The sequence below is a fragment of the Manacus candei genome, unplaced genomic scaffold, assembly GCF_025592945.1.
Source record: "Manacus candei isolate 608988 ecotype Guabito, Panama unplaced genomic scaffold, ASM2559294v1 h1tg000047l, whole genome shotgun sequence".
Classification (NCBI taxonomy): Eukaryota; Metazoa; Chordata; class Aves; order Passeriformes; family Pipridae; genus Manacus; species Manacus candei.
The window spans coordinates 3,038,688-3,065,637 of NW_026138095.1; the positions used below are offsets into that span (position 1 = coordinate 3,038,688).

Consider the following 26,950-nt stretch of genomic DNA (forward strand, 5'->3'; position numbering starts at 1 on the left):
ATCTGCTGAGAGCTGGGCTTGGTTTTATTACTACGTAGGTTGAAAGAACACAAAAATAAATCAAAATCTAAAACTCCATTTGGATTAAACACGGACACGCATATATTTCCAAGTGCTGGTGATTGTTCTCAGCCACAGGCTGTTGTTTTCCTGCAGGTTGACAACAGAACTCCCTGTACTCAAAGCTGGTTCCCACTTCTCATTAATCTTCCACTTAGCACCACCTTGCACCAGTTCTCATCAATTTTAGTTCATTAATTCATTACACCACTTCCCCTAGAACAGCCAGCTCTTCCATTTTTACAGATTTTGGGAATACTTTCCAAAAACCAAGAGCCAATTGCAACCAAACAACATGAAAAAACATGAAAAATGTGTTCAAGGCACAGAAGTCAGTCCTTAACGATGCAAACCCTGTGATAACAAAATAAGATTCATTTTCCTCTGAACATTAAAAATAAAATTGCTTGAAAAATCTCAACTTCTCATCACCTCAGGGTTGAAAAAGTGATACCTCAAAAAGCACTCAAGGTCCTCAACTTCTATAAATTTAATGAAATTCTGTAGTTTCAGCACCGCAGACACTTTCCTGCCCCATCTGCTTCATCCACAACTTTCCTAATTTTGTCCCTTCAAGACCTACTATATAAAGAAATGGGAGGAGCCCCATATTAAGCTGTTTGAAATTCAGTAGTTGATTTGCACTTGGAGTTTTCAGTTGGTGTTAAGAGGAAAGATGTATTTGTAACGAAGAACTGGCAAAAAATAAAATAAAATGAAAAATCTCCCACAATATTTAAATTTTATATTGCTCCATAATTCCAAGACACACATGTATGTTCATCACAACCTCTGGAAGTGCTAATTCGAGCATTTGCTGTAAAAATTGGTTTAAAAATCCTAAACTTATCTTCTTCTGTGGAAACCAGCTGGAAAAGACAGAAGGTCTGAGGACACCACCAGTGTCCTACAGATAAGCTTGGAGTACTGGTTTCACTTACAAATGTGCTTTTTGACCCACCCTTTCTGTGAGGTACATTTCCAACCTCACCACGCACGTAAGATAAAAAAGAATTAAGTCATGTAAACACATTTTAACCAGTGAGCTCATGAGGGTCGGGGCGAAGCAAACGGGCTCCTCACAACTGGCAGCGAGACATCTCCCCTTCCACTGAGAAGCTGAAGCACGTTATTAAATGCTAATTTCAATGGAGGAGTATATCTTTTCAAAATTAAAACCACGCCAAGCTGAGGTTGAGCCTCTTTGCAGTTCCCAAATGTCAAACTTCATCTGCTCCGCGCGCGTCCCGGTTTCCTGCACTTGGTGCCTCCGTGTGCTGCTCTTCCATACGGTGCCCTCTGCACTCTGTTGGTTAAATTCATGTTAAGAAACAAAATAACCTACAGCAGCAGCAAAGACCTTGGTAGGTTTTAGAGAAAATAGAGAAAAACAACTCGGAAAAGCCGTTCCGTCGTTAGACGCAGCTCATCAGTTTTTATACCTTTTATCACCAGTTGAGAGGCAGCAGAAAAATAGGAAATTTCTGGCATGTTACCATTCAGACAAGAGAAAAGAAAAAAAAAAAGGAGATATTTAGCTATAGTTGGGAAGTTTGCAGCTATGTATGAAACGCAGCCATTGCTGTTGCCTGAACATCATTCCTTTGGATTTCTGTCATTGTTTATCCTCCTCACAAAGAGTATGAGGCAATTAAACCCTAAGGCCATGTAAACAATACTGATGTCAAACATCTGTGCTGTCCCTGTTATTTAAAGCCAGGGAGGGTGGTAGCAGCAGAACTGCTTTTATGTGCCTCATCACACTTTCTTGCCCATTTGAAAAAAAAAACAAAACACCACCCGAACCAGTCAACAGTCACCTGAAAATGGTTTTTCACCCCATCGCTGCCCTGTGTTTCCATAACATGAGTTGGGTGCCAGGAAAATTTAATTAACAGCTGTCAAATTTCAACTGATAGAGTCTAACCTGCAACTGCCATAAATCTTTTTTTTGGTGGGGGGAAAGGAGGGAGGGAAGGTGATCTCTCCGTTTTTCGTGACAGAACACAAACATTCATCTTGTCCCCACTTACGGAAATTTGTCGAAATATTTAAATAGCTGATTTAAGAGGAACTCAATGAGCAGGTTAACAATGTTAATCAGAGATAGCTTTGAACTCCTGCCCACTGCTCACTTGTCTTCATTACAGGGCTCACCCTCAGGCCAGAGGTGGCATCTTGGAGCTTTAACATCCATCAGAGATTTCTTTTTTTTTTTTGGCTATTTGACAAAACAGTTCTTGTTGCTTGCCAGATTTTTTTTTATTTTTTTTTTCCAAGCCTATGAATATATGGGGGAGGGAGGGAGGAAGCGAGGAAGGGGGAGAAGGATGTAAACAATAACTGAGAACTTCAAAGTAAGAACTAACAATGTAGAACAATGACTTGTGTATCTTACAGTGCACGACAAAACTTATTTGTCTTGGTGTTGTGCAGCTGCTGAAAGAAATCAGTGCACAGCACAAAGCTTTGATATTTTCATAGAAGAAAAAGGTTTCTTAACAAAAATATCAACAAACAACTCCAACTTTCTACTGAATCCTGTTTACTCAATTTTCACATGCAGGGTTAAAACAATAAATATTGATAATTTATACAGTGTTTTAAACCATTCAGGAAGGCCAAGGCAGGAGAGACTGTACTTGCAAAACAGTCAAGATTTATTATAAAGACATGCTGACTTCAGACTAAAGTAATTCAGAACAGTGTATCTCACATCATCATTAACAAGCTGTCTCTTCTCATTGTGTTATTTCTGTATCATATTGTAGCCTCAAAAATTTTTATGATTAGCTTGGAGGTATATTAATACTTTCCACATTTTACAGCTATTTAAGAGCCAGAATAACCTCCTAAATCTTTGAAAGAAAATCACTGGTGTGGAAAAAAAAAAAGGCAAAATACTTCACGGCAATTTATTTGAATAGAAATTTCTACAGTAAATGTAGATTTTAATCATATTGGAACTAATCTGTTTTCAAATGGAACTGCTGAAAAGCTTGTGGAGTTTACAGGATGTGGAAAAAATACTGTTCACTTCCAATTTCAAAAAAATAAATAAATTTATGACTACATTTTGAAACAGCACATCATTAACCAACAGAATCACTAACCAAATTCTGCACTGAATATCATCAATATTTTTATCCAGTGCAATGCCCAAGGTGAAATAAATTACTTGTAAAGTCTCTGTTTCAAAGAGCTCAGGATAAACCAGAGATGGACTGAAAGAAAAGAGGCATCAAACAAGTGGAACAGCCAGAAATTAGAATGCAAAAAACCCCTTTATAAACATGGCATTTTGCCCAGATCCAAAGGTCCCTCCACAAAAGTCCATGTTTATGATCTGGACTATATTATTTGACCTAACAAACATTTATAATTCCCTCCACGGATCTAACCTTCTTTGTATCTTTACTCTTTAAAAACACTACAGCTGCTACTTCCAGCTGCAATATTTTTTACAGAGTATTCTTGAAAGAGCAACTCAATATTCACTTCAGTAAAAAAATTAACATGATACTATTATCCCATTTCAATAAACACCAAGAATGAAAGGCTTTGTCCTAAATCAAATCCTACCAGCTTTCCCCATCAAGAAAAACCTGACTTTTTAACTGACACTGAAATTAATACACATTTGCTGGATACAGAAAAATAATTGAAAGGACAATTGTTCTCATTCATATGCAAATGTCATTAGGATCTTTCAAGAGAGAACAATGTATTTTTCACAGATTTCCAAGTTGAGGGCAGTGGGAAAAAGGAGAAATGCTCTGTATCCCAACAACTGTAATATCTGGCAATGGTATTTTTATCCCAAAGGATGTTTTATACAGCTAATAAACATAACATGCATATTAGCACCACAACACATCATATTATTTAACAGCTTTATTGGAGTGGCAAGTGTGCCATTTCCACACAGAACAAGTACATCTGCCACTAGGAGCAGCCACTGCCACCAGTAAGTACCAAAAAAAGTTCAATATATGGTTAGAAGTTGTGAAAACTTCTACACAGGAGTAAATTATGAGATGCAATTTCAGGAAAGGCAGCTCAGAAACGCAGCAAACAATCTGCAGGTGCCAGCTCTGAAGCCTGAGCCTTGTGAACATGCAAAAATCACACAGATTTCAAAGGCATTTAGTAAAATCTGAATACAAAAGTAGATACTGCTTGAAAACTTCCTATAATTCTGCGTAATGTTGAGTCCACTGAATGAGCCTGAACACATTGAGTCAACAGCACTGACTTTTTCTCCCCAGTGTCACTTCTTTTTTTTTTATTTTATGTTGTGTTTCAGCAGCTGCTGAACTTTTTAAACTCACTTCAGGATCTCCTAAACCAGCCACTAAACCTGCACTCCCACCTTGCTTTCACCAGTGCAACATTAAGCAATAACAGTGTACAGCACTTTTTGCAGTCAGTGTCTTTCCTCCCTTAAAAATCAGGATCTATACACATGAAAAAAAAAATAAAAAAAAAAAAAAGAAAATCGAACTTTCTTCCTCTTTTTTTTTTTTTTTTTTAAAGGGAGAGACACTTTGAGGTAGAGATTAATCATGCAGCAAAAGATTAATTCCCAGCTGCTTGGCAACCATCTGGACATTCTACTGGTTAAAACACTAGTTTGAATTGCTAACCTACCCCTTTGATCTTTCTCAATGTCTCCAGCCCATATGTGCAATAATTAAAGACACAGTCCACAAACTATTGCAAAAAAATAAATAAATAACTGTGCATGTACATATATATCTTCATAACCAGCCTGGCTGGTATCAGGAATTATAAATCACCAGGCAGTTTATGAAAACATGTCTCATCCTGACATACACTGGATGTCTCACACCAGTCTGGCAATAAAATAAGGTTTGGGTTTTATAACATTACATTCTGAAGAGTTATCAAAGCAAGACAGGATGTGACTTCCTCACATGGAAGACAGCGGACAACTTGCACATGGGGTTTTTTTGGGGGGGGGAACAGGACATTAATCAGCCAGGAATGATGTTAACAGGAGTCAGGATTGCTGTGATTTTAAACATGAACTAACAGATTCCTGCTCAACGATTACTCGGCGGTGAGAATCAGTTTAAAAGTGGATTCCTCACATAAATCAGGCACTGCACTCCAAACAAGACACCACAGTTGGGGATAAAAGGAGGAAATTCAGTTGAACCAGAGAATATTTAACGCCACAACGTGCACTGCTTGGAGTATTTTGAAGGGGAAGTAAAACAGAACCAAGTTGTCATAAGAAAAAAAAGTTATGGAAAGTGAAAATCAAGATGAAAGCAATAATTGTGTCTTATCTGCCTTTCCTTGCCCCTTCGTGTGGGCCATGCTTGTGTGAACAGGATCCAACACACCTTCTTACATTTTAACAAGAATATGCACCAGAATTAAAAACCTTAACAGTTTTTACCCCTTGGAAACCAGTGTTATATTTATGAGCTGAAGAGTGACTTGGACAGCTCCAGGTGAACAGGATGACAAAAAATGGGGAAGAAGAAAGGGAGAGAAGTGGGAGAACAGACAGATAATAAAAAAAAAAAATCCAACACACAAAGCTCCACTTATGGTAAAATTCAGGTTTTGGGCTCACCTACAGATGGTTTTACAACTCAAATGCTTTCAGAAAGTTCATCAACACTACTCTCCTCCTGTTATTACTAAATATTTCTGAGCTTAAAAAGCACCAACAGGATCACCAGCCCCATCTCATACCTAAGGAGGTTCCTTTAGTTCTATCCAGCTCTCCTGATTCCATACACAAATATATATATATATATATGTATATATGTACCTCCATCTACCAAAATTTAAACTCTAGAGACACACAGAAATGAGCACACAAACACTTTTAATTCAATATAACATCCCAGACCACAATACTGGTATCTTTCGTTATCATTCCTGGAAGATATGAACAAAAATATTTGTTTTCAATATTTTCAAACAATTTGTTTCAATTTGTTATCAAACCCATGACGTAGCTGAAAGCACAATAATGTTAATTTTACGATGGTTTAATTACAAGAGTCCTCCTTTAGGATACTCTCTCCATATTGGTTTTATTGATTGCTTTTAATTTGGCAGGAATTCCATGTATTTAAATACTTTGTTATGGAACAGAGCAATTAAGAGGAGGAAATCAAAACCAACAGGACAATGCTCACTGATCACCACCTCCTTCCAACTGCAGGGACTGTTATCTTCAAGTGTTCCTTCTCTTCTCCTCAAACCCCACCTCTTTCCATGATAACACCAGCAAGTGTTGTTCACTCTCCCTCCCAAGTCCCACAACTTTCTTTCCTCCCTGAATTCTTTCCCCTACATTCCCTCTTGGGGAAAATCCATATCCCAGCCCTTATGCAATTTTCTCCCTTTCAATTTATAATCTCTTGCCAGATAAGTGAGAAGCCCAGTAAATCCACTGCTTTCAACACCTTAAATTTAGAGCACTTTCAGCCAGATCAGGACTAACCTATAACACCATCAGTGCAGATTTTATCTTAACATAAATAGATCACTCCATCCCAACGCTTTTGGTGCTGTAAAACCGTGATGATCTTGATGATCTTTATAAATAAAATTGGTGTCACGCAGCAAATGGGAGTGCTCATTCCCCAAATAAAAGGAGAAAAACTTAAGTAGAGATTACAAAGATAAAGGTTCTAAATAGGTTTTTTAAAAGGTTGTATCTTAAAGATCAGATTTCTTGAATACATAAAGCCCAAAAAAAAAGTTTTCATCTTACTTCTGGTTCTTAATCCATGAAGATGAATTTTTGGGGGAGGGGGGGTGTAATTCTCTGCACTGTTATCTTACACACAGATCATCTCCCCTTTTTCCTGGGCATGTTTTCCCTCTTCTTTATTCCCCACTCCATGAAAACTGGTGGGAGTCATCCTGCAGGTACCCTGTATTCCCCTGAAAACTCACCCAAACTTCCTCCTCCCTCCAGTTGCAAAACCCTTTAGTCTGAACTAATTTAGTATACAAGAGGCTGGAAAAGAACCCATCTAAAGACATCATCACTGGATTCCTAAAAATCAAAACAGAGAAATGACAGGAGCACAGTGATAAGTCAACAAAAACATTGGAAACACTCCAGTGTTCCCAGTTAACCCAGAGAGGTGAAGCTTCATAAGAGAGTTATTGCACAAAGCATTGAGCTTGCCAGTTTGTCAAAAATTAAATTAATTAAGAGGTGGTATGCAGCTCAGGACAAATCTACCCCAGGTATTCATTATAACCTGCAGTTGAAACTAATGAGAAGTGAAAATTCTTTCCAATATTCCTCAGATGTGTTTAGGTTTCATTTCTTGAGATAAGATAAATAAGTGTCTTTGCTTACAAAAAGCAAACCAGAAGGAAATTGAGAAAAAAAAGTGCTAAGAAAAATTAAGATGGATAAAAATTAAGAAAGAGAATTTCCTTAAAGGAACACCAAAACTTCTTTAAAGGATACATCAGATAAACTAGTGGTTTGGCAAAGGTCAGCAAAACAACGTGTTTTATCAACACAGTTCGTTTTATTTTCTCAGCCCAGCAGAACTCTGTATCTTAGCAGTGTTTCTGAAAAATCACAAATCAGTCCTTTTCCTTTCCCCTCCTCTTCCCTGAGGATCTCCCTGTGACACTCAGGATGGCCAGAGCTGAAGTTCAAAGGGACATTTTTTCCTTTATACCAAGACAAGCCACCCCATCCGTGGTGCTTGGATCCTGAACACGGATCTGTCCCCGTTCTGTTGCATCTTCCTCGTCTGAACCCCTGATTTTCCACTAATGACCATTTCCCAAATGGTTTAATCCATGTCAGAAGGATTTGGGGAAGAGATGACTAAAAGCCTGATGCTGTTGCAGTTTTCCCAGGGCTGGGATGTGGTTATCACTGCACAGGGCCATGTGTTCAGCATTACAGAGTCTAAACAGGTGCAGGAATGGTTTATGAACAAAGGTCTGAAGGTTAAAAGCAAAAAAAAAAACCCCACAGTTATCCTATTTTACGTTCTCCTGTTGTACTACAAAGAGGTTGAGAACAGTTAAAGGTTTCCCCAAACTCTTTTGCACAGCTCTATTTTCCTGTTAATGCATCTCCCTCCTATAAATGAAAAGGCTTTATTCTTAATTGAGCTTCACAAACAAAATAAGATGAAAACACATTTAAGTTTTCTAGTTAATAGCACACACATGGTGATTGTGAAACACTGTCTGTAACCTTTCCAGTTCAAACCAGCACCATTAGCAAAAAATCCTGGATTTTTACTGTGTGGTTTAGAGGATTTTTCCACTGAACCAGCAAAGTATTAACTGGGTATTTTATGTAGCTCCTTGGCATGCATTCCTGTTTATTTAATTTGAAAATATTGTTTAAATGACAGCATTGTGCTTTCAATTTATTTATTTTCTGGGCTGTTTTCACATCTTATGAAACCTGGCCTCATCCTGAGGCACTGGTGCTTTGAATATTGTCAGTGCAAAATGAACAGGCAATATTAGAGCAGAGAAAGTGAAAGGATTGTGCAACTGTTTGTTTGAGCATCAAACAAGGCTGCCAGGTAGCAACAGAAATCATTTCACATCCACTATTTCATTAGCAATGGAAGCAAATCAAATTTACCCTCCCCTGTATCTCTGCTAAAGGCACCTTCTGAAGTGGTTTGAAAGCAACTTTAGGACAGTCCCAATTCATAAGTGTTGAATTGGGTTGGGTTTCTGACTGGTTGGTTGGGTTTGGGTTTTTATTAATTGTTTTCCTAATGCATGCTGAGTTTCCTTTCCTGCTCATTAATTCACTGTCTCTCAAAAAAAAGAAAAGATGTTTTAAATAAATTGAGTAGTTTGTGACAAAGCATCATGGGCAATCAGCTTCCTTAACCCATGAAAAAGGTGAAAATGAGCACAAAATTTGACTTTTATACACATTCATAACAAAATAACATGGTGTGAGAGACTTAGACAAGCTTTGACAGAAACCTCCCCAATTCACAGTGTTTCAAAGAAGTAAAAATAAACCCCATATGCATAAAAGAGGACTGGAGCTCAATGAGGCAAATATAGAAATAATGTGGGTCCTAACAGAAATAAGGTCAAGGTCTCCAGATTTTTAAAGGTATATAGAAACTAAATAAAAAATCTCACTAAATCGAGGGTTTCACTGCTTCTGCTAAAAGGTAGTTCAGAAAATTCCTAAAATTCAAACTTTTCTATTCTTTCAAAGGACCCGTCTGTGTGTTCAGAAGGTCTTTTTCAGGCCCTAATTGGGAAGTACATTAAGCAGTTAATGAAAAGCCCTGACACTTCAGCAGAAGTTCTCTTCCATGAGATTTTTGCTGCTTTTTTAATGCCCAATTTCCAAAGGAAGATCCCTTGGAATCTCACCTCTTTCTCCTTTGCTCGAAGCAGCGACTGAGGGTCGAGAGAAGGCCTTTTTCCTGGGGCAATTTTAGGTGTCATCTATTGAATGAGAAAGAGTTCAAAAACAACTTATTAAACTAAAAACAGCAACTCCCAAGTAAAAAATCAGCCCTGACCAGAAATCAAAAATATGGAGAATGTTTGTTTGATTGCCTTTATGACACTTAAAGGGAACAGAAGCACCTACCAAAGACCTTGGCATCGGTTTTTGTCGCAAATATCTCGGGTTTTCCACCTGAAAAAAATGAGTCAGAGAAAAAGTCATCGTGGCAACAGTGTCTTACAAACAGTGAGACATCACAACCACACTGACACAGCAACTGCATCACTCAAAAGCAGCACAGAACAGATCCCAACCTGCCTTAAGTGTTACAGAAATAGGAAAGCTTCCTAAGAGATCACTTGGGTGGCTATGACCTAACTCAGTAAGTTTTATCATTTAAACAGACCAAAAAAAAATAAAAATGAAAAAAAAATGGCACTTTTTTCCCCCCAAAACCTTTGTGGTCGTAAAAATTCCAATTTCAATGCATATTTTAAAAGGCTTTGGCAGCTGCAGATGTGGCTTATGCAAAAGATTTCCAACGTGATTGGATACATTTTCCTTGAAATCAGTGTAAAGCCACAATAAGTTTACAGATTATACTGATTAAAATCTAGTGTTTTTGAATAATTACACTTGGGTGCATCGAATCAACTGCCACACATGTGAGTCACAGTGACAAAACATAAGGAAATAATTCATTAACATGACTGTATAATTAAAGCAGCTCTTAATCACTATTTTTAAGAACAGAACACAAAACATTGTTCCCAACCCACTTCCTCTATCACACAGATCTTCCTCATTCTGTCAGAGATGAGGCTCAAACATCACATCACAGAGATGCCCAAAAAAAAAATTTTCAAGGGTATAATCTTGGAAAATGCAGCAGTGGGATCTGGAATATGAATGTGATTGCAATACACATTAAAAAAAACCCAAAACACTAAATATTGTAAGATGAGGTTGATCTACAAGGCATGACAAATATATCAAATGTTTGCACTTTCTCCAGTGCTATTAAATAAATTTGTGTGCTGAATTTATCAGTGAAAAAGAGGCTTAATCCCTCTGAAATTTCAATTTGACACAGTGCTATTCATTTCCTGTCCTAAAAGGTTATGTAGGATTTCTGTATGGTGGGGAAGAGTTGTCATATTTCACCCAGTAGTTGTAGATATCCATGTTTGACAAAAATTCCATTTCAATGAATTATTATCTTTTATTTTAACCCTATAGCTCAAAAATACAAGAAAACCAGTAATTCAACAGATAATCTATTTATCTTTATTTTCAATGAGTTTACTACAGTCACATTAAACTTTCTTCCCTACAGAATCCATCAGGGAATGAAGGAATCCTGCCTGCACCTACTGCCCCAAAAATTAAGAAGTTTGGACACAGAGAGGAACAGAGGAGTGAGATCAACAGGGAGCATTAACCACAGTGGAGGGGAAAAAACAATGAAGAGAGATGGAAATAAAAATACAAAAATTCTGAACTAAAAATGTTGGTGTCCCACACGTTTGTCCCTTGCACTAATATTTTCTATCTACGTTTTAGGAGTATTACACTCTTCCTTCCAGCTCCTTTTGGCCACTTCCCCACCCAGCCCACACACCTGATCAGCCCCTGGCAGGTACCCAGGGCTGCAGGTGCTCCACAAGTTCAAGGCACACCCCAATTTGGCATCCCAGAAAGCTGAGCAGCAGGAACAGTGGAAGCCTTCCCCAGTACCTGGAGGAATCCTGAGAAGGCTGCAGAGCCACATTTCAAAGGTTTCATTATTTCCTAAAAGCCCTCTCTGTCACACAGTACAATCACCCTTTACTTTTGCTTTTTAAAAGCTAAAAATCATCATAAATATTCACAATTAATCCAAATCCTTTATCTGACCATGACATTAAGCTGTTTACAGCCTTCAAAACCCATCTAAAAAGCTAAGGTAGATCCTACTTGCTTGTGAGAAGGAAGGAAAATGTGTCTCTAATACTTTGTACAGCCCAAGTCTTGCATTTTTTGATTTTGTAACAGCAGCCATATGTGCTTTGAAGTTAAATGTTCCCACTTTGTTACTTGTTGTGGATTATATCCACTTAAACTGATCTGTAAACATTTAATGCCTCAACGTTCATTCTTTTCATGCTGGTCTTCTGCAAAACTTCTTGTTCTCAAAATTAGACCACATTAAAGAGGGAATATCACAAAGAATGCCCAAAAAAAAAAAAAAAAAAAAAGCCTGTATTTATGAGAAACATGCAAATTTTAAAATAATAAGCAAAAGGTCAAAGCCAAGCCAAAATACATATGTATGAAACTAAAGGACTGCCACGAGAAGAACAGTAAATCACATGCCTTTTTTAAGAGTATGAACCAAATAAATGTCATCATGAAAGACATCTTCATTTGAACTAGAATTGAACTCTAATTTGTAAGTACCACTTCTTAATAAAAATGGCATTTTGAATTTCTTTGTAGAAAACGTTTTGGGTTCCCCTCTTCTACTGGGCAGTCAGACAAGAAACCACGTTTCCATTGGTGAGGACTGGCTTGGTCACCTTCTCCTACTTGAGTCCTCCTAAACCAGAGCTCTGAAGGTGTTGGGTGACCAGATCTCCATCATTTAACAGAAAGAATCTACTTCATATGCAAATATACCTATTTTCCTAAGTTGAAAAAAAAAAAGCGTGGCAAAATGTGCATAAAAAACGAAATTCCAAAACAATTCCAACCTGAGGCAAGTCAGTCGTGTTTTTTAACTTAGTATTTTCCATTTCTACTTATGTAACAACACCTGAAGTGGTCAAAACTAACCATTCTTGAAGTGCACAATAAAGGCACCTGTGCAAGCAATGAATGAAGCACTGATAAAAGTAAATTGATATAAAGTTGTTTCCCCCAAAAGCAAGGGTAGTGCAGGAAAAGCACATTTTTGAGCTCTAAGTACTTCCACAAGATTCATCGTCAGGACCTCAACTATATTTCATCTCTCAGGCTGAAAACAGTGCATAGGCTTTATATTTGTGCACTAATCACAGTCCAGAAATTTACAGCAAATGCTCAGTAAATACCACAATAATGACAACACTGATGTCATGGTTCCATCCCACCCCTCCAAAATCCCATTTCATTCTCTGGAAGATGATTATCAAGGTCTAGTTATGTTCAATAAAGCACAACTGGAGCTTATTTCAGCTCGGTCCCAGAGGCAGAAGGTATATTGTGTATATTAAAGATTTGGGGAACAAAACCCCCACATTTGGATCAGCAGCCTTGCTGCACATTCCCCCTTCAGCTTCTTCAAAGACAAAACGTGATTGTTTTCAAAACAAGGGTGGCAAAAACACACATGAAAGAGTTAAGAACACTTAAGACTTTGAAATGGTAAACAACTAAACTGAACCTTGCCCTAAATTCTTACTTTAATCTAACAAACCCAGCCAGCATGTTCCCTACAGAAATAACTGCTGAGTAGCTTCAGGAAATTTGAGTAAGGACATTCTTATCTAACATCATAATTTGTAGGGAAGTTCACTTTAATGCTGCTGCTGCAGTCTTAGTGGAAGGACATTAAAGCACATGAAGATTGTTTGTCAGCATGGAAGTCGAATTTATTTTTTGAAGTCACACCACCACTTGGAGTTCACTGTGGGAAAGTTTTTCCAGTGTTGCTGCCCTCCAACGCCACAACATATACAGTAGGTATGTTTATAGTAAGCAGACAGACTGAGAAACCAAACAAAAGATAATCAAATGGTTTGTTCAGAAATGGTTGAGCTTAACTAGACTGGAAAGACAGAGGCAGATGTGAGCCAAGTGCAGGGAGCAGGCACAGCCTCCTCTGCTGCTGCAGCCACCCAAGAATTCCCAGTGCTTCCATCTGCTTTAACCCTGTGTGAAAGCATTTCTCCAAGGAAGGAGAACACAGTGCAAGCCACTGACTGCAGAATTTCTTTGGTCTAAGTCCTCCTAGACCCTTCTTAGGCAATAACATTTCCCATGGTAAAACCTTCTGGGCAAGACCTGATGTGCAGGTTCTTTGTGCTGCACGTCCCACATCACTTCTGGTAAAAGCTAAAGAGTTAAATTCTTGTGCTGGCTGAATTCCAGTGATGAAAACTCATGTTCTCCCTGATTAAAAAACCCTTTGCTGTTTCCCCAGGGTACAGTCTCTTTGTGTGCTTTCCACCTAAAGTGATGTGCTGAATTTCCTGGGATGTTTGAAAGCCTTGCTTTGTCACACCTAAAAATTGGTCACAATTCAGTGACAAATCCAACTGCATCAGAAGCACCATGAAATAGGGAAAGAGAGAGAGAGAGAGACAGAGAGAGAGGCAGGTCAGGTAAGAATTTCCAGGAATTTAATTCATTGTTGTTCCTTTACATAACAAAATTTTTATCCAAAAATTATGTTCCTCTGCAATCTAAAAAGCTCAACTACAAGAGGAAAAAAAAAAAAGGAAAGGAAAAAAGGTAGTTTAATTCCATTATCCAAAAAGCTTTTTGTCCTGACTCATATATATCTAGATTTCACAATATTTAATTATTTTCTGAGGCAAACAGGAGATGGCCACCTCCCCTTAAGCTATGACTGCACTAGATTTACAACAATATGCAGAAGTTTATTGACAGCTGTTAATAAAATAAGATCATTGAATCATGGAATGGTTTGGGTTGGAACAGACCTTAAAGCTCATCTTGTTCCAATCCCCTGCCATGGGCAGGGACACCTTCCACTAGCCCAGGTTACTTTTATTATGTCCTAAAATACCTAAAGAAGGACAAAGGAAGTTCAAAGTAATGACATTTTTCTCAACTCCTGGCTCTGAAATTTTTCCCTTAAAACAGCAATACAAAAGGATTTCTTCTTCTCTACATTGCAAATGCAACTTGGAGGCACAAACACTTGATAAAGGACAGTGCCCACACTCAGATAAGAGTCAATAAGGGCTAAGAAAAACACACTTTTATAATGTATGTAAAATTGGCTTACATTAGTATTCCATGTACAAAAGGCAAATGTATTGCACTCAAAACTCAGCTTTTTAAAAAAATATTTACTCATGCATGACTAGAATCTAAAGAACTTGAACAATGAAATGTTTGATAGTGATAATCAGGAACGTTGCAAGGCAAAGGCAAAAATTCTTTCATTGCTCAGGAGAAGTGAAAATATCAGCAAACTAATGCAACAGCCTTACTGTCCTGCAGAAAATGTTATTGCTAACAACAAATATTAGTGTGTTAAGCTTTGACCTCTCTGCTTAGCAGAGAAATCATAAAAGTATTTCCCAAAACTTACCAGAGTATTTTTAGCAATGCTAATAATAAAAAAGAAATCTCAGCCACTGATGTGGGCATATCATAAACACTGAAAACACATCCACTCTGTGACCTTAAAAATACCAGAGCTTTGAAGAAGAGGAAATTCAGAATATAGCAAAGAAGTAGGAGATCAAAAGATAACAGTAAAAATAAATTAACAGTTTATAACTGGTCATTATAATAATCAAGCACAGACTGGAATAGTGAAGGTTCAGCAGCAACTTGCAGTTGGAAGACACAAAGGTTGTCTCACCAATATGTAGAACACTTAGATAGGTATTTGCAGATTCCTTGTTTGAAATAATCACAGCTTCCTAAAAATCACAAGGATTCTTACTGAGAAAAATCCTTGTATAAAGAAAGACTTGCATAACCAAAAAACCCCAGGAAAGTTTGCAAAGCTTTTTCAAAACAACAGTTCTTTACACTGGGCAGCTCAAAGCAAAAGCCATCCTGTATTTCTTTTCCTACCTTCCCCCACTACTGAACTGTTTCTTTTGGGTCAAGGGTCTTCTGTATCTGAGGTGAGATCACTTGTAAATTAAGTTTCCTGAACAGTTTGCAGATGGGCCTGGCAATTAAAGGGGAGCTGGATGCTCCCATGACATTGTAAATGCTCACAAATAACAGCAGCCACATCTGACACTCCAACCTTCCAGACTCCAAGGAGCTGCAGTCATTTAGTGAGATTTTCATTTCATTTTTAGCAATGACATATTCTTCTTTAAGTGTGACACTCTACTTAAAACTTCCTGACCCTTTCAGAAGGCACTGGAGGCCGTGATCCACAGCAGGGAAACACTGCTGAGCAGCAACCCCTCACAGACCTCTCTTTTACAACCTCAAATCCTCTTTGTCAGGTAACTCCCAACAAGTCTTATCAAGCAATCAAAGTCTCTCAGGAGCGACTTGTTTAATTACCATCCCTGGAGAGGAGACTTGAAAACCTGATTTATGTGTCACAGTAGCCAATTTGTTATCCAAGAGAGCTCCTGTATCAGCAGAGGATCATCACACTTTAATAACCATCCGTTATCAACGCAACATGATTGCAAACTGGAATTTCAATTCGAGAAAGAAATAAAACACAAATAAAATTACAGAGATAAGCAAGCAGGCAGATCAACACTGATAGGAAAACACTGGATAGAAAGAGATTCTTTGTCAGCATCAGTTGGAACAATTTGTAAAATGGCCATGAGCAAGTTTTCCCCCTTAAAGTAGCTTTAAAAGCTCAAGGTATTACAGTTATCTGCTCATATAATCCAGGTATTTATGCAGCCCAAATATCCAAAATCTGCAAGTGACTGCTTGCACCTTGGTTTCAGACACCTGTATGGAGCTTTGGCAAGTTGGAGCTGCTGCTCCTGAAAATGTTTGTGAGGATCCACTTTCCCTGTTTTACAAAGCTACAATTCCCCAAAAATACACTGATCTAAGTCTGGAAGTGCTAGAAATTGTTCTTGTATTACACTATAAAAGACAAGTCATCAAGAAACAGTCTGAACTTTTACCAGAGTAAGATACTTGGTTTTGACCACTTGCCTGATTCATCAGTAACCTTATTAAATACAGTAAGTTTATTACAACTTAAAAGTGAGGCATTTTTAATGTTTTCTCCTCAGGATGACATGTTTTCATTAATAACCATTCCAGACTTTACCAACTCATTTCTAAAAGACTGACTCCCACACCAGTTTTGCAGCCTAAGCTCACAGATGCAGATGACATTAATAAGGAGTTTCCATTTTAAGTTAATAAGTAAGGAATGCACTCAGTTTGTTTTACCCCAAGATTCCAACTGTTGAGACGAGTTTCGAGGTCATTGTCATTCAAAGAAACTGTTTTGTTGTGATGATCATCCTGGAACAGAAAAAAGTCAAACAAAATATCAGAAGAGCTGGTGGATACATAATTTAAAATAAAGCCTCTCTTTGGCTTGGTCATTCCTACACTGCATTTCCTGAGAGTGGCATGATACCTCTGACAGCTTTAATCTAAATAGCTCAGTTACCAGAAGAAAGGAATTCTGAGGATAAATTAGCCAGAGTCTTCACTTTATAATGTTCTTCTTTACTTATTCTGATCTCCTTTACACAGGATAAATTTAATAAACAAAAATCAAAATACTCCATTTCAAAATACTCCATATTCTAAAAACGATTCATCTCTCCACAGTACCCTTTGTGGGGCTAATCCAGAATTCAGAGATCACCTGATCAGCCTCCAAAGGAAAAAAAAATAAATTTAAAAATTAAAGGAAAGCACAGCAGTGGACAACTATCACTGGATAGTTATCAAAGCAGAGCTGCTGCCCAGCTCAAGGCTGAGGGTGCTCTCTGCAGAAAGGACTTCCAGCATCCCACCAGGACTGGGGTTATTGTTGCTCCAGGAAGTAACAAGGAATTGTCTTTCAGAAGAAAGTTTTTCCTGCAGGATAACAATAACTACGGACTGCATTCCATGGGGAAGCTGGTACAGAACATTTTGCTTAACTGAGATATTTAGAAAAACAACACCAGAGTGTGAATTTCTCTGTCTCACTAAGTTTTGTTAACAAGAGCCTTGTGGGTGGACCTGCCAGCACCTCTCCTTTCAATCTCCTCATTTGTCATAATCATTCAGTGAGTGGAGCTTGGGCTGCATTTCATCCACACTTGGTTGAGGCAGCTCTTAATGTCTCTTAAAAGACTCCCTGTTCCCCTACCTGGGCCTGAATTCTGCCAGAACATCTGTGTGTCCTGACAACAGAACAAGATATTATTTGTCCCAGCCAGTCAAACATTATCAAACTGTCTGGCAAAGCAAAAGAGGATTATTTCACTTAAAGGCCCTTTTAAAGCTGTAGTCGCAGAAGAATCCAATATATGAAGCTGAAGAACAGTGGAGTGCAGTGATCTCTCTAACATTGCCCTGGAAGCTGTGGCAGAGCCAGCAACAAAAAGACAACAAGCCAAAACAACAAAAAACCCCCCTCACAAAACAACTTTAAAGCCCCAAAACCAAGTCTCAAGTGAAAAAAATTTTCTTCACAATAAGTGTTCCATAAGGAATATTTCTCTAAGTAAAATAAACACAAAACCAATAAGAAGAAATTTAGTAAATCTAGCATTTTGGTGGATACATAATTTAAAATAAAGCTTCTTAAAATGAACCAAACTTAAAATAAACAAAAAAATCTGTTTCTATTTTTAATCATGGCATTGCTGGTTTTAAGTTATACTTGTGTAAATACATTCATACCAATCAGAGCCTAGGGCAGAGACACTGTTTTTGCCCACTGACCACCTGCAACCTGTCATGACAAACCATCCCCTTGCTAATCCTCTATTCCAGATGCTCAACAGAACACAAATTTCCTCAGAACACTCCCAATTTATCCCAGTTGCACTTCACATCCTCATAAATTCTTGGCTGTGCCCAGCAAGGAAGGGAAGAACAGTCTGTATGAATTCCTCAGGTGGCAACAGCCCACTCCCAGCTGCAATCTTTGGGAACTCTTCCCCTGATATCATCAAAAAAGAATTATGGGCAGACCTCAACAGGTTCATACAGCAAATTCAGTGTTCCATGGAGGGATGGGAGTTGTTGTAGATGTGGTAAAAGCCACATTTAGGAAGGGAAACAGCACATTTCTTGGAAAGGGATATTTGTCAGGAGCAATTTTCAGTGTAAATGCTTGCAATTATACACACAATATCACTAAATATTTTGGGCTGAACAGGTTTTCCATGAAGTCTGTTCAGTGTCCTTTCATCAGCCACAAATGCTCCTTGTGGAAAGTCTGATGAAACAAAACTGTCCAAAATTCACTCTTGCAGAGGTCAACCATCACTAACCAGAGCCAGAGGCATCTCTGCAGCTTTCTTTAATCTGTTATTGCAAAATAATGCAAGATGATGTCAGTGCAGGCACCTTGCCAAGCCCAGGGAAAAACAAAGCACCCAACACACTAAACAGAGGGCAGGAGTTGGGATGCTCCCAGTTCATCCTACAAGGAATTCCCTCCCCCCTGCACTGCAGAGGACAGATTTTGGGGAGTTTTAGTCCCTGTCTGCACCTTTACAGGGGGCTCATGACCCACACGACCAGAAATAATAGTTTTACAGGGATATATAAAAACCAACTCATGGAAAATAGAGCAAGTTCTATGAGAAAAAGGAGAAGGATCTTACAGACTCTGACGTGCCCAGGTCATTTTCCCCTGTCCTGTGAAGATAAACCCCAGAATGGGATATATCTGATGGCTTCTCACTGGATGTTTCCCTGTTATTAACAACAAGAGTAAGCAGAGAGAGAAAAAAAAATTCATTTTCAACAATCTGTGGCACACAAAAGATGTTAATCATAGACTAGAATCTTTTAAAATATACAGGAAAAAATAATTATCAAGATGTATAGATCAAAAAAAAGGAAAAAAACAGAAAATTTCTTGTCAAAGGCAAACAAAAGCCTTAAGTATTCCATTAAAAAAACACCACCAGAAAAAACCCATGCCAACAGAAACCCCAGAAATATTGTGTACATGATAGTACATTAAAAAGCATTCATTGCTTTTCTTTTACTACATGACCCAACATCACACAGTGAATTTTAGAATAAATCCAAGTCAACCAGGAAGGCTGATCTAGGAGAATGCTTTTGAAATAGTGGAGTGCTAGACAGGGATTTTCTGCAAAAGTTTTTATCATAAATAAAATACTTGAACTGAAGGAAATTAAGAATAGCAGGTGAAGAGAACTGTCCCTGATGCACCTGGTCAACAGATATTTATCAACCACAGAACAGTGAAAGAAAAGAACAGCCTGAAACAAAATAAAATAAAAATTATAAGCATTTATTAGATAGGTTGATACAGCAAAAGATCCAAAACAGCAGCAAAACACCCTTCAGCATAAACTCCACTGTCAAATCCACAGGTATTAAGGTAATTAAAAACTCCTGTTAGTCCCTTCACCTTCCCATGACTGGTTATATTACATTAAAATCAAATCAGACCATTAAAATACCTTCCTTCCTTTCCATCTGGCAGCAAATGAGATGGTTGTTATGCCAAAGAGACTCTGAGATGAATTAAGTGTTTATGAACAGAACAACAACAGTTGGATGTACAATATAAACGAGTCACTTCTAGGAAGACAAACACAAAGTTTTCACAAAGCACAGGGGCCCAGCTTTCATCAAAACAGCAGGGAACAGAGAAATACAACAACTGGGAGCAAACCTTCCCTTCCAGCACCAATAAATCCCATATAAACAACATGTATGGATGCATAACAGCCATCACAAAGCACTAAATAGTTTAGATAAGCAGAGTCTTAGAGGTAAAAAGGATCAAAAGAAATTTAATAACACAATGCCTCTCGCATTTCTTCCCGAGATTTCATTTGACACAAAATTACCTTTCATTAAAGGGAGATAAATCTTTGCCTGTCTGTAAATCTGCACTTTTATCAGATTTGTTTTCTCAGCAACGCTCAGGTTAAACAATTCAATAATGTTCCAATTGTTAAAAATGAGAGAAAACAGAATTCATGCCCTTATTATTCAGAGATTAAGGAATGTCAACAAATACACAAACCAAGCCAAGTCACCTGTAATACTCTCAATTTGACAAAAGGGGGAAAAAAGGTTTACATAGATTTTAGTTCTGTATTTGCTGTTTGGAAGAGGGACTGAAAAGGAAGCTGCTTTACTTGATTCTATAAACAGAATCTGAAGTTGTTATGGGTGGCCCACAATTTTGCTCCTCTCAAGCATATTCTGCCCATTCACTCCCTTTTCCAGCCTTCTGCCAACACAAGGCAGGTTCCAAAAAAAAAATAAAAAATCACAGGATTGTTTCTTTTTCCTCCCAGGGCAGGTGAGTGAGAAGTGGTCAGTCTTGACACCAGCCCTGTGACCTCCTGCTTCAGCCAAAACACTGAGCATGGGAGAAGGAAGCAATTTTGTGCTAATAAAGGAGATTAGTAAATAATAACCTACTAGGAACAAAGTGAGGGAAACTCACTGGTTCCTCCTGGTCCAGCACAGCTCCACACTAACCTTTAACAGTGTTTTTCAGGCACAATCTCTACACATACAGTAGAATTTTCCTGTGGGGTCAGAAACACCAGGTTTCTGTTCAACATTCCTCAAACCAACCCTCTCGTGTTTCAAAATAAAGCTGCACCTTTCCAGCACCAGCTGCCTTGGGCTTATTCATCCACCTCCCAGCTTGCAAGTAAGGTTTGTTTACCTCCTTTTCATTTAGGCAGAAAAACAACTTCATATAGAAAAGTCAAAGTTGCCAAACACAGAATTATTTGTATGGCAAGATAAAAATCACTATGAAAAGAACTTCTCTGTTTGGGCCTTTGAAAGGGGAGAATCTTGAGATAAATAACAGCAAGTAGTTACTCAAACATGTCTCACTGACATTATCTATTTTGCCCTGAGAAAATGTTGTAAGAACTGAGTCATGCCTGGAATGCAAAATTTTCATCCAGCTACACATATTCCATGCCCATGGATCCAGTTTTCCCAATGCACATTCGGAGGAGAGAGACAAATACAACGGAACTCGATCACCATCTGCTGGCTCTCCCTACAAACTGCACATCCCAGAAATATTTCATATATTCCATCTTTACCTGCACTGATAGCTCGTTCAGAACTGTAAATACAAAGAAAACCAGGATCTATATGTTGGATATAGGTAATGTCTTAACACAGTCACATGTAAATAAGTATTAAAGAAGCTATTTCTACAAAAAACAACAGCTGAAATATCTACCTTCAATATTTTTCCTGCATAGCTCACAAGAAAACTCATTTCTCGTTGCTCTGAAGACTAATTTATGTAACTTACAGAACCATCAAAATTTGCCAACACAAATTCAGATTTCCTCAGACACAATTCCACTCTTGGTTTGAGCACCCATTAGCAGAGCTGTGCCTACACAGCAAAGTTTCACTTCCAGAGTCCCCTAAATCAGAAACATTATTCCATCACATTTACTTGCTTCTCCTGACATGGAATAATATGCAATCCACATCTCCAGAGAACTCACCAGAGCCTTGGGAATCATATATTGATCACCAAAGGAATATGATAACTCAGCTGGCAATTTTCCATTCTCTGTTTCTTAAACCACAAGGCTCTTATCAAAACCACAAGCTCCTATCAGAGCAACCAGAAGAGCCCTTAGTCCTCAGGAAAAGGGGATACATCAGACCTAAGAGCAGCTTTTTAAGTGATTGTTAGAATTACACACAGTTACTGGATGCAGAAGAGGAAAAGCTTCATGATACTCAATATCAACATGATTTAACTTGCAAGAGTGTCTAACTGTCATCTCTCCAAATCACAGCTGAAAAATTAAAGACATGATTAAAGAAACATGATATAAACATCATATACATATAAGCATCATATACAGCAAACACATCAGTGTGCCTACAATAAGACAGCTAATGATGGCCACTTATGAAAAATGTAAGTGAACACACTAAAAAAAACACTAAACTCGTGAAACAAAACCTGCATATGTATTTGTAACGTGATGAAATCAAACCAGAAGCTTCATATAGAAGCAAACACTCACTTCCACCTGCACAGCACCTACTGAGCCTTGAATAATAGTCACAGCCTATGTCTGAGTGTTTCCTTCACCAAGGATTTCAGAGAGGTTAAACATTAACTACACTTCCAAACCAGCAAACAAGAGGCCACTCCATCCATGACTGAAATGCAGTCACATTAAAAAACAAAACAAAACACCAAAAACCCAAAAAGGAACATAGATCTTGATAATCAGCACCAAGTTGTGCTGCAAAGAAAATCCAGAAAGTAAATACTTAAGAACAGTAGACTGAACTAAAATTTACCTAAGACTCCCTCAAAATAGGGCAGAACAGAGCTGAGGATTTCCAACGCTGTCCAACTGACCAGCTGGGCACTCCTTCAATACTGCAGGGACATTTTTCCAAGCCAACAGGAGAACAAGCCTCAATAACCTGACCCATTTCAGCCCTTTCCCTGCTCTGTGAGCAGCTCTATTCCCAACTGATTGGAACTAAGGATGCAGCTGAAGCTTATGAGCTCCTGCAAACCTCCCCAGAGCCAATGGATTGCCAGAACAAGGTGTAGCTACAGGTGTTCAGGGTTCAGCTGCAGAGCTGCAAATGAGCAAGGCTGAATTTTTTAAATTATCCTACATGTAGGATTTAAGCACAGGTGGTGCTGGTCACCAACAAAGCTCATGGATTTGTAGTAGCCACCATGATATGGACCAAAACATTTTAAATCAAACTCAAAGAGTTGTTGTTCAGACAAGGATGGAACCATTGCAGTCTTCCCCACTCAAAACCATGGCAGAGTATCCCCCAGGCAGCAGCTCTGATTTTTAGCCTCCTAAATTTTAACAAGCACAGCTGGGCCAGCCTGACCTTCTGGAATCCAAGATTTATTATGCTTAAGGGAAATATAAAGAAATCTTGCTAGTTCATAAAAAAGCCCTGATGAAACACAAGACAAATAGGTGTTCAGGGTGAACCAACACACTCACAAAAAGATAAATCAAATCTCTCTGTACACATGAAACTTTTCCTCCTTTCTCACAGAACAGCAAACTTTGCTTATCTGCAGGAAGCCATTATTCTGCTTCCTCTAAAAAAAACCCCAAAAACCTGGGAGAAACAATCATAGAACAACCTTTAAATCCACCATCTGTGTGCTTGTTTAGATTTCTAATCTCTATAGGAAATATAGCCATTAATAACTATTTGATAAAACAGTTCCTTTCAGCATTATGGCCCTAGACTACAAATGTTAACTTAGATTTTCCAAGTTAAGTGTCTGTAACTGAAAGGAGGAGGAGAACAAGAGGAAGGGAAAGAGGACAGAGTTTGGAGGGGTATGGAGGATGAAAGAAGACACGATGGAGAAAAGTAAGAATGAAAAAGTCTAGAATATTTCATTACATTGAAGCAATTACCTGAGTTTCTGTTTATCAAGTACAAACACTGATGATGGACTCACCACAAACTCACACAAACTGAAACATCCATAGCTTATCAAATCAGAAATCTATTAAATATCAAATACTGAACAAAGCAAACACAGAAATCTTACCCCTGTGCTGTTGATACAGAGGATTCCTCTTTAGCTTCACTGTTTTCTAGCTCTCCCAGTACCCACTCAGGCAAACAGCCTGAGCTATTGCTCACAGCTCCTGCTGTACCTAGTTCTTCAACAAAAGTTGTCTGTAATGAGAATAAAAGCAAAATCAACAAAATATATTTGCACCAATACATTCTTTACAGAGTTAAAAGTTGTTCTTTACAGGAATATCTGCAGTAAAAACATCCTTTTTCCAGTGAAGGCAGTGGCAGATGCCACACTCCCAACCCATGGAAATTCATACAACAGGCAACAGTGTAAATGTTTTCCAGTACTTTACTTCCTTCAGTATGGGTAATTTTAGCATAAATTAGGATTGTTATCCCATTAAAGCTGATGCCAGCATCAACACAATATATTCAGGTCTTCAGAAAACAAACTTAAGAAGCTTAACAAGATCTGTGTGAACAGCCATCTTATCTTTCACAGATACACAGCCTCCTATAATCACCTCTAATTACTAAAGTCACCACCTTGGAGCACATTTTTTCTTTCACAAAACTGCTGATTAAGACAAAAGAAAGCCTCAATGGCTTTTTATTCCATATTTTCAAAGAATCAGAAATTGTTTCTTCAGAACACTGATTTTTATAAGCCTTCTAATCTGAATTTTGAAGAAGATAAAGGTTTCATAAGAGGTTTTGCCCATTAAAAGATTTTCCCAACGTCATTTTTCACATTCGTGCCAAATCAAAGAGGCAAACGTATCTTGAGGGTATATCTTTGTTTGTCTCACACTCACCATGTGGGAAGGTAAACTTTTCAGCAATCCTTGTTCTGGTTTTTGTGCAAAAGGTCCCTCCAGGACTCCTTGTTTCAGCATGTGGAGCAAAAGTTTTGCATACAAGTTCCGATTCTTCCTTCCCTCTAATCCTACCCCTGCTCCTGAGGGTCTGCAGAGTTTTTTAATCCACAGTGCACATATTCTTCGTTCTGAAAACACAGATATACATCCTCATTCTACATTTTCAGAGCAAATCAAACACATTGAAGAAACAGAAGCCATCACTGGTCACCAGTTTCACGGGTGTTTCCCTTCTACCCAAAAGTTTAAAGCAAAACAAACCAACCCAAATGACCAAACCAAACAAAAACAGTTAAACAGATTATTTATAAGTCTTTAACAACAGTTCAAATTTACATATTCCAGAAACATTTTCTATAAATTCATGTTTACATCACTTCCAGAAATGGCATGTTTGGGAATCAATCCCTAATAAGGACAGAAGACATAAATCACCAGGAATTCTGCAATCACTGCAAGAGCAGCCATTAACTACAACTTACAGCCTGCATGAGCATTAATAGTTTAAATACATAAATAAATATTCATTAATTAAAAAAAAATAATCTGTATTTACACAAGTTTTGCTACCAGATGATGAAATTATTCATTTGGTTAAACGTTCACACAGAAAGGTCTTAATTTGTAGGGTATGTGGCTTTAATAATAACTAGTTGGCTGTAAAAAAACCAGATTTATAAAAAATTATTTACTAATTGATTGTCCTATTATTACACATTCCCAACCAAATTCTAACACCTTTATAACTAGAAAATATTTGTAATTTGTAAGGGCCATCTCAAAAACAATGCCTTTGAGAAGCTTTTAGTTTCTACTGTATTAGGTTTTTAAAAAGAAATACTAATGTGTTTATGCAAAAAGCATATTCACATTGTGATGATAACACAGATAAGCTCAAACAATTGCAGAAAGTATCTAAAAAAAATCCACCTTTAGAAGTTGGACAAACCCTATGTCAAAACCATGCCATAACAGACATTAAGTTTCTGGCTATATACAAGTATATAGATACAAAATAATAATCAGTCACCTAGAATTCTGTTATTAGCCTTTAAATGCACATTTTACCATATTTACCAGAACTATCCTGCAGCTTTAGAACATAAGGCTTCATAGCCACAACATAGCGATTCAATTCTGTATCCAGTTTCTCAGAGATTTCGTCCTCGCTGCTCATTTTGGAAGAACATTCACCACGTCGGAGGAGAAAAGGTCAAAAATTCACTTTACATCAGTCTGTCTTCACCTCGGGGCCCCGCAAAGACATGCTTGGAAACTAGGCAGGAAACAAAACTAGATGTGTTAACTGCGCACAAACAAACACGAAACTAAGAGGGATTGTTTGCAAACAGCAGATACGAGGATGTGTTTGTTTGGGTTTGAAATTGAACTTCCAACCACGCGCTAAATGTATTCATTACACGCAATTTGTACAGAGCACCTCGAGGCGCTTGTGTGGGACCGCGTTCCTAACCCAGTACTCCTTAGGATTAAAGGTTTGGGTTTTTTTTTTTAAGGCAGAGGAGGAAAAAAGGAGAAACTAGTAGAAAAACTGGAAACCAGAAGCAAGTAGAGGTATAGTTAAAAGCGGCAGAACCAAAAACGTTGTCAGGGCTGGTTTTTGAGGAAGCAGCGCTGCAAAGACAAGCGCTCATCACCAAACTGTCACAGAACCACGGAGCTGGAGGGGACCCAAAAGGATCATCGCGTCTTAAGCGAATCACTGTTAAGTAAATAGATGGGGATTGACCCCACAACCTCGGCGTTATCAGCACCAGGTCTGACCAACCGAGGGTCGTTTCCCAGCTGGAACCGGGGACCGTTTTTGTGCCTTTCACCCGCAACCCGCACGTCCCTGTGCCCGCCGGAGCCGCTGACCGTCCCTCCCCTGCGCACAGACCCGTCCCCACCATCCCCATCCCCTCCCTCCCAGCCCCGAACCGCCCGCGGGCACCTCCCCGGCCGCTGCCCCTTTACCTCGGGAGGGCAGAGCCGGGCCGGGACCCCCGAACGGGGGAGGCAGAGCCGGGCTGAGCCGGCGGGTCCCGGCCCCGCTCGGGGCAGGCACGGCCGGGCTGAGCCGGCGGCCGAACGTTCAAACCGGCCCCGCTCCCGGCGGCCCCGCGGG

The 26,950-nt window shown here is 38.6% G+C and overlaps 1 protein-coding gene across 4 annotated transcripts in view; it reads right to left on the reverse strand.

Moving 5' to 3' along the window:
• The window catches only part of CEP112 (centrosomal protein 112), a 155,433-nt gene extending 128,501 nt beyond the window's left edge, over nucleotides 1-26,932 (reverse strand). For 2 of the 4 annotated variants that reach the window (XM_051797644.1, XM_051797643.1), the window contains exons 1-8: nucleotides 26,800-26,931; nucleotides 25,900-26,098; nucleotides 24,760-24,950; nucleotides 23,970-24,100; nucleotides 19,030-19,120; nucleotides 16,643-16,717; nucleotides 9,674-9,721; nucleotides 9,451-9,525 (exon numbers count right to left, since the gene is read on the reverse strand). In XM_051797644.1, the coding sequence (XP_051653604.1) occupies nucleotides 9,451-9,525; nucleotides 9,674-9,721; nucleotides 16,643-16,717; nucleotides 19,030-19,120; nucleotides 23,970-24,100; nucleotides 24,760-24,950; nucleotides 25,900-25,999 (711 nt within the window). In that variant the 5' untranslated portion in view covers nucleotides 26,000-26,098; nucleotides 26,800-26,931. Of the gene's footprint in view, nucleotides 1-9,450; nucleotides 9,526-9,673; nucleotides 9,722-16,642; nucleotides 16,718-19,029; nucleotides 19,121-23,969; nucleotides 24,101-24,759; nucleotides 24,951-25,899; nucleotides 26,099-26,799 lie in introns of all 4 variants that reach the window. The other 2 variants (XM_051797642.1, XM_051797641.1) reach the window with 1 other exon arrangement.
• Between the last annotated feature and the right edge of the window lie 18 nt (nucleotides 26,933-26,950).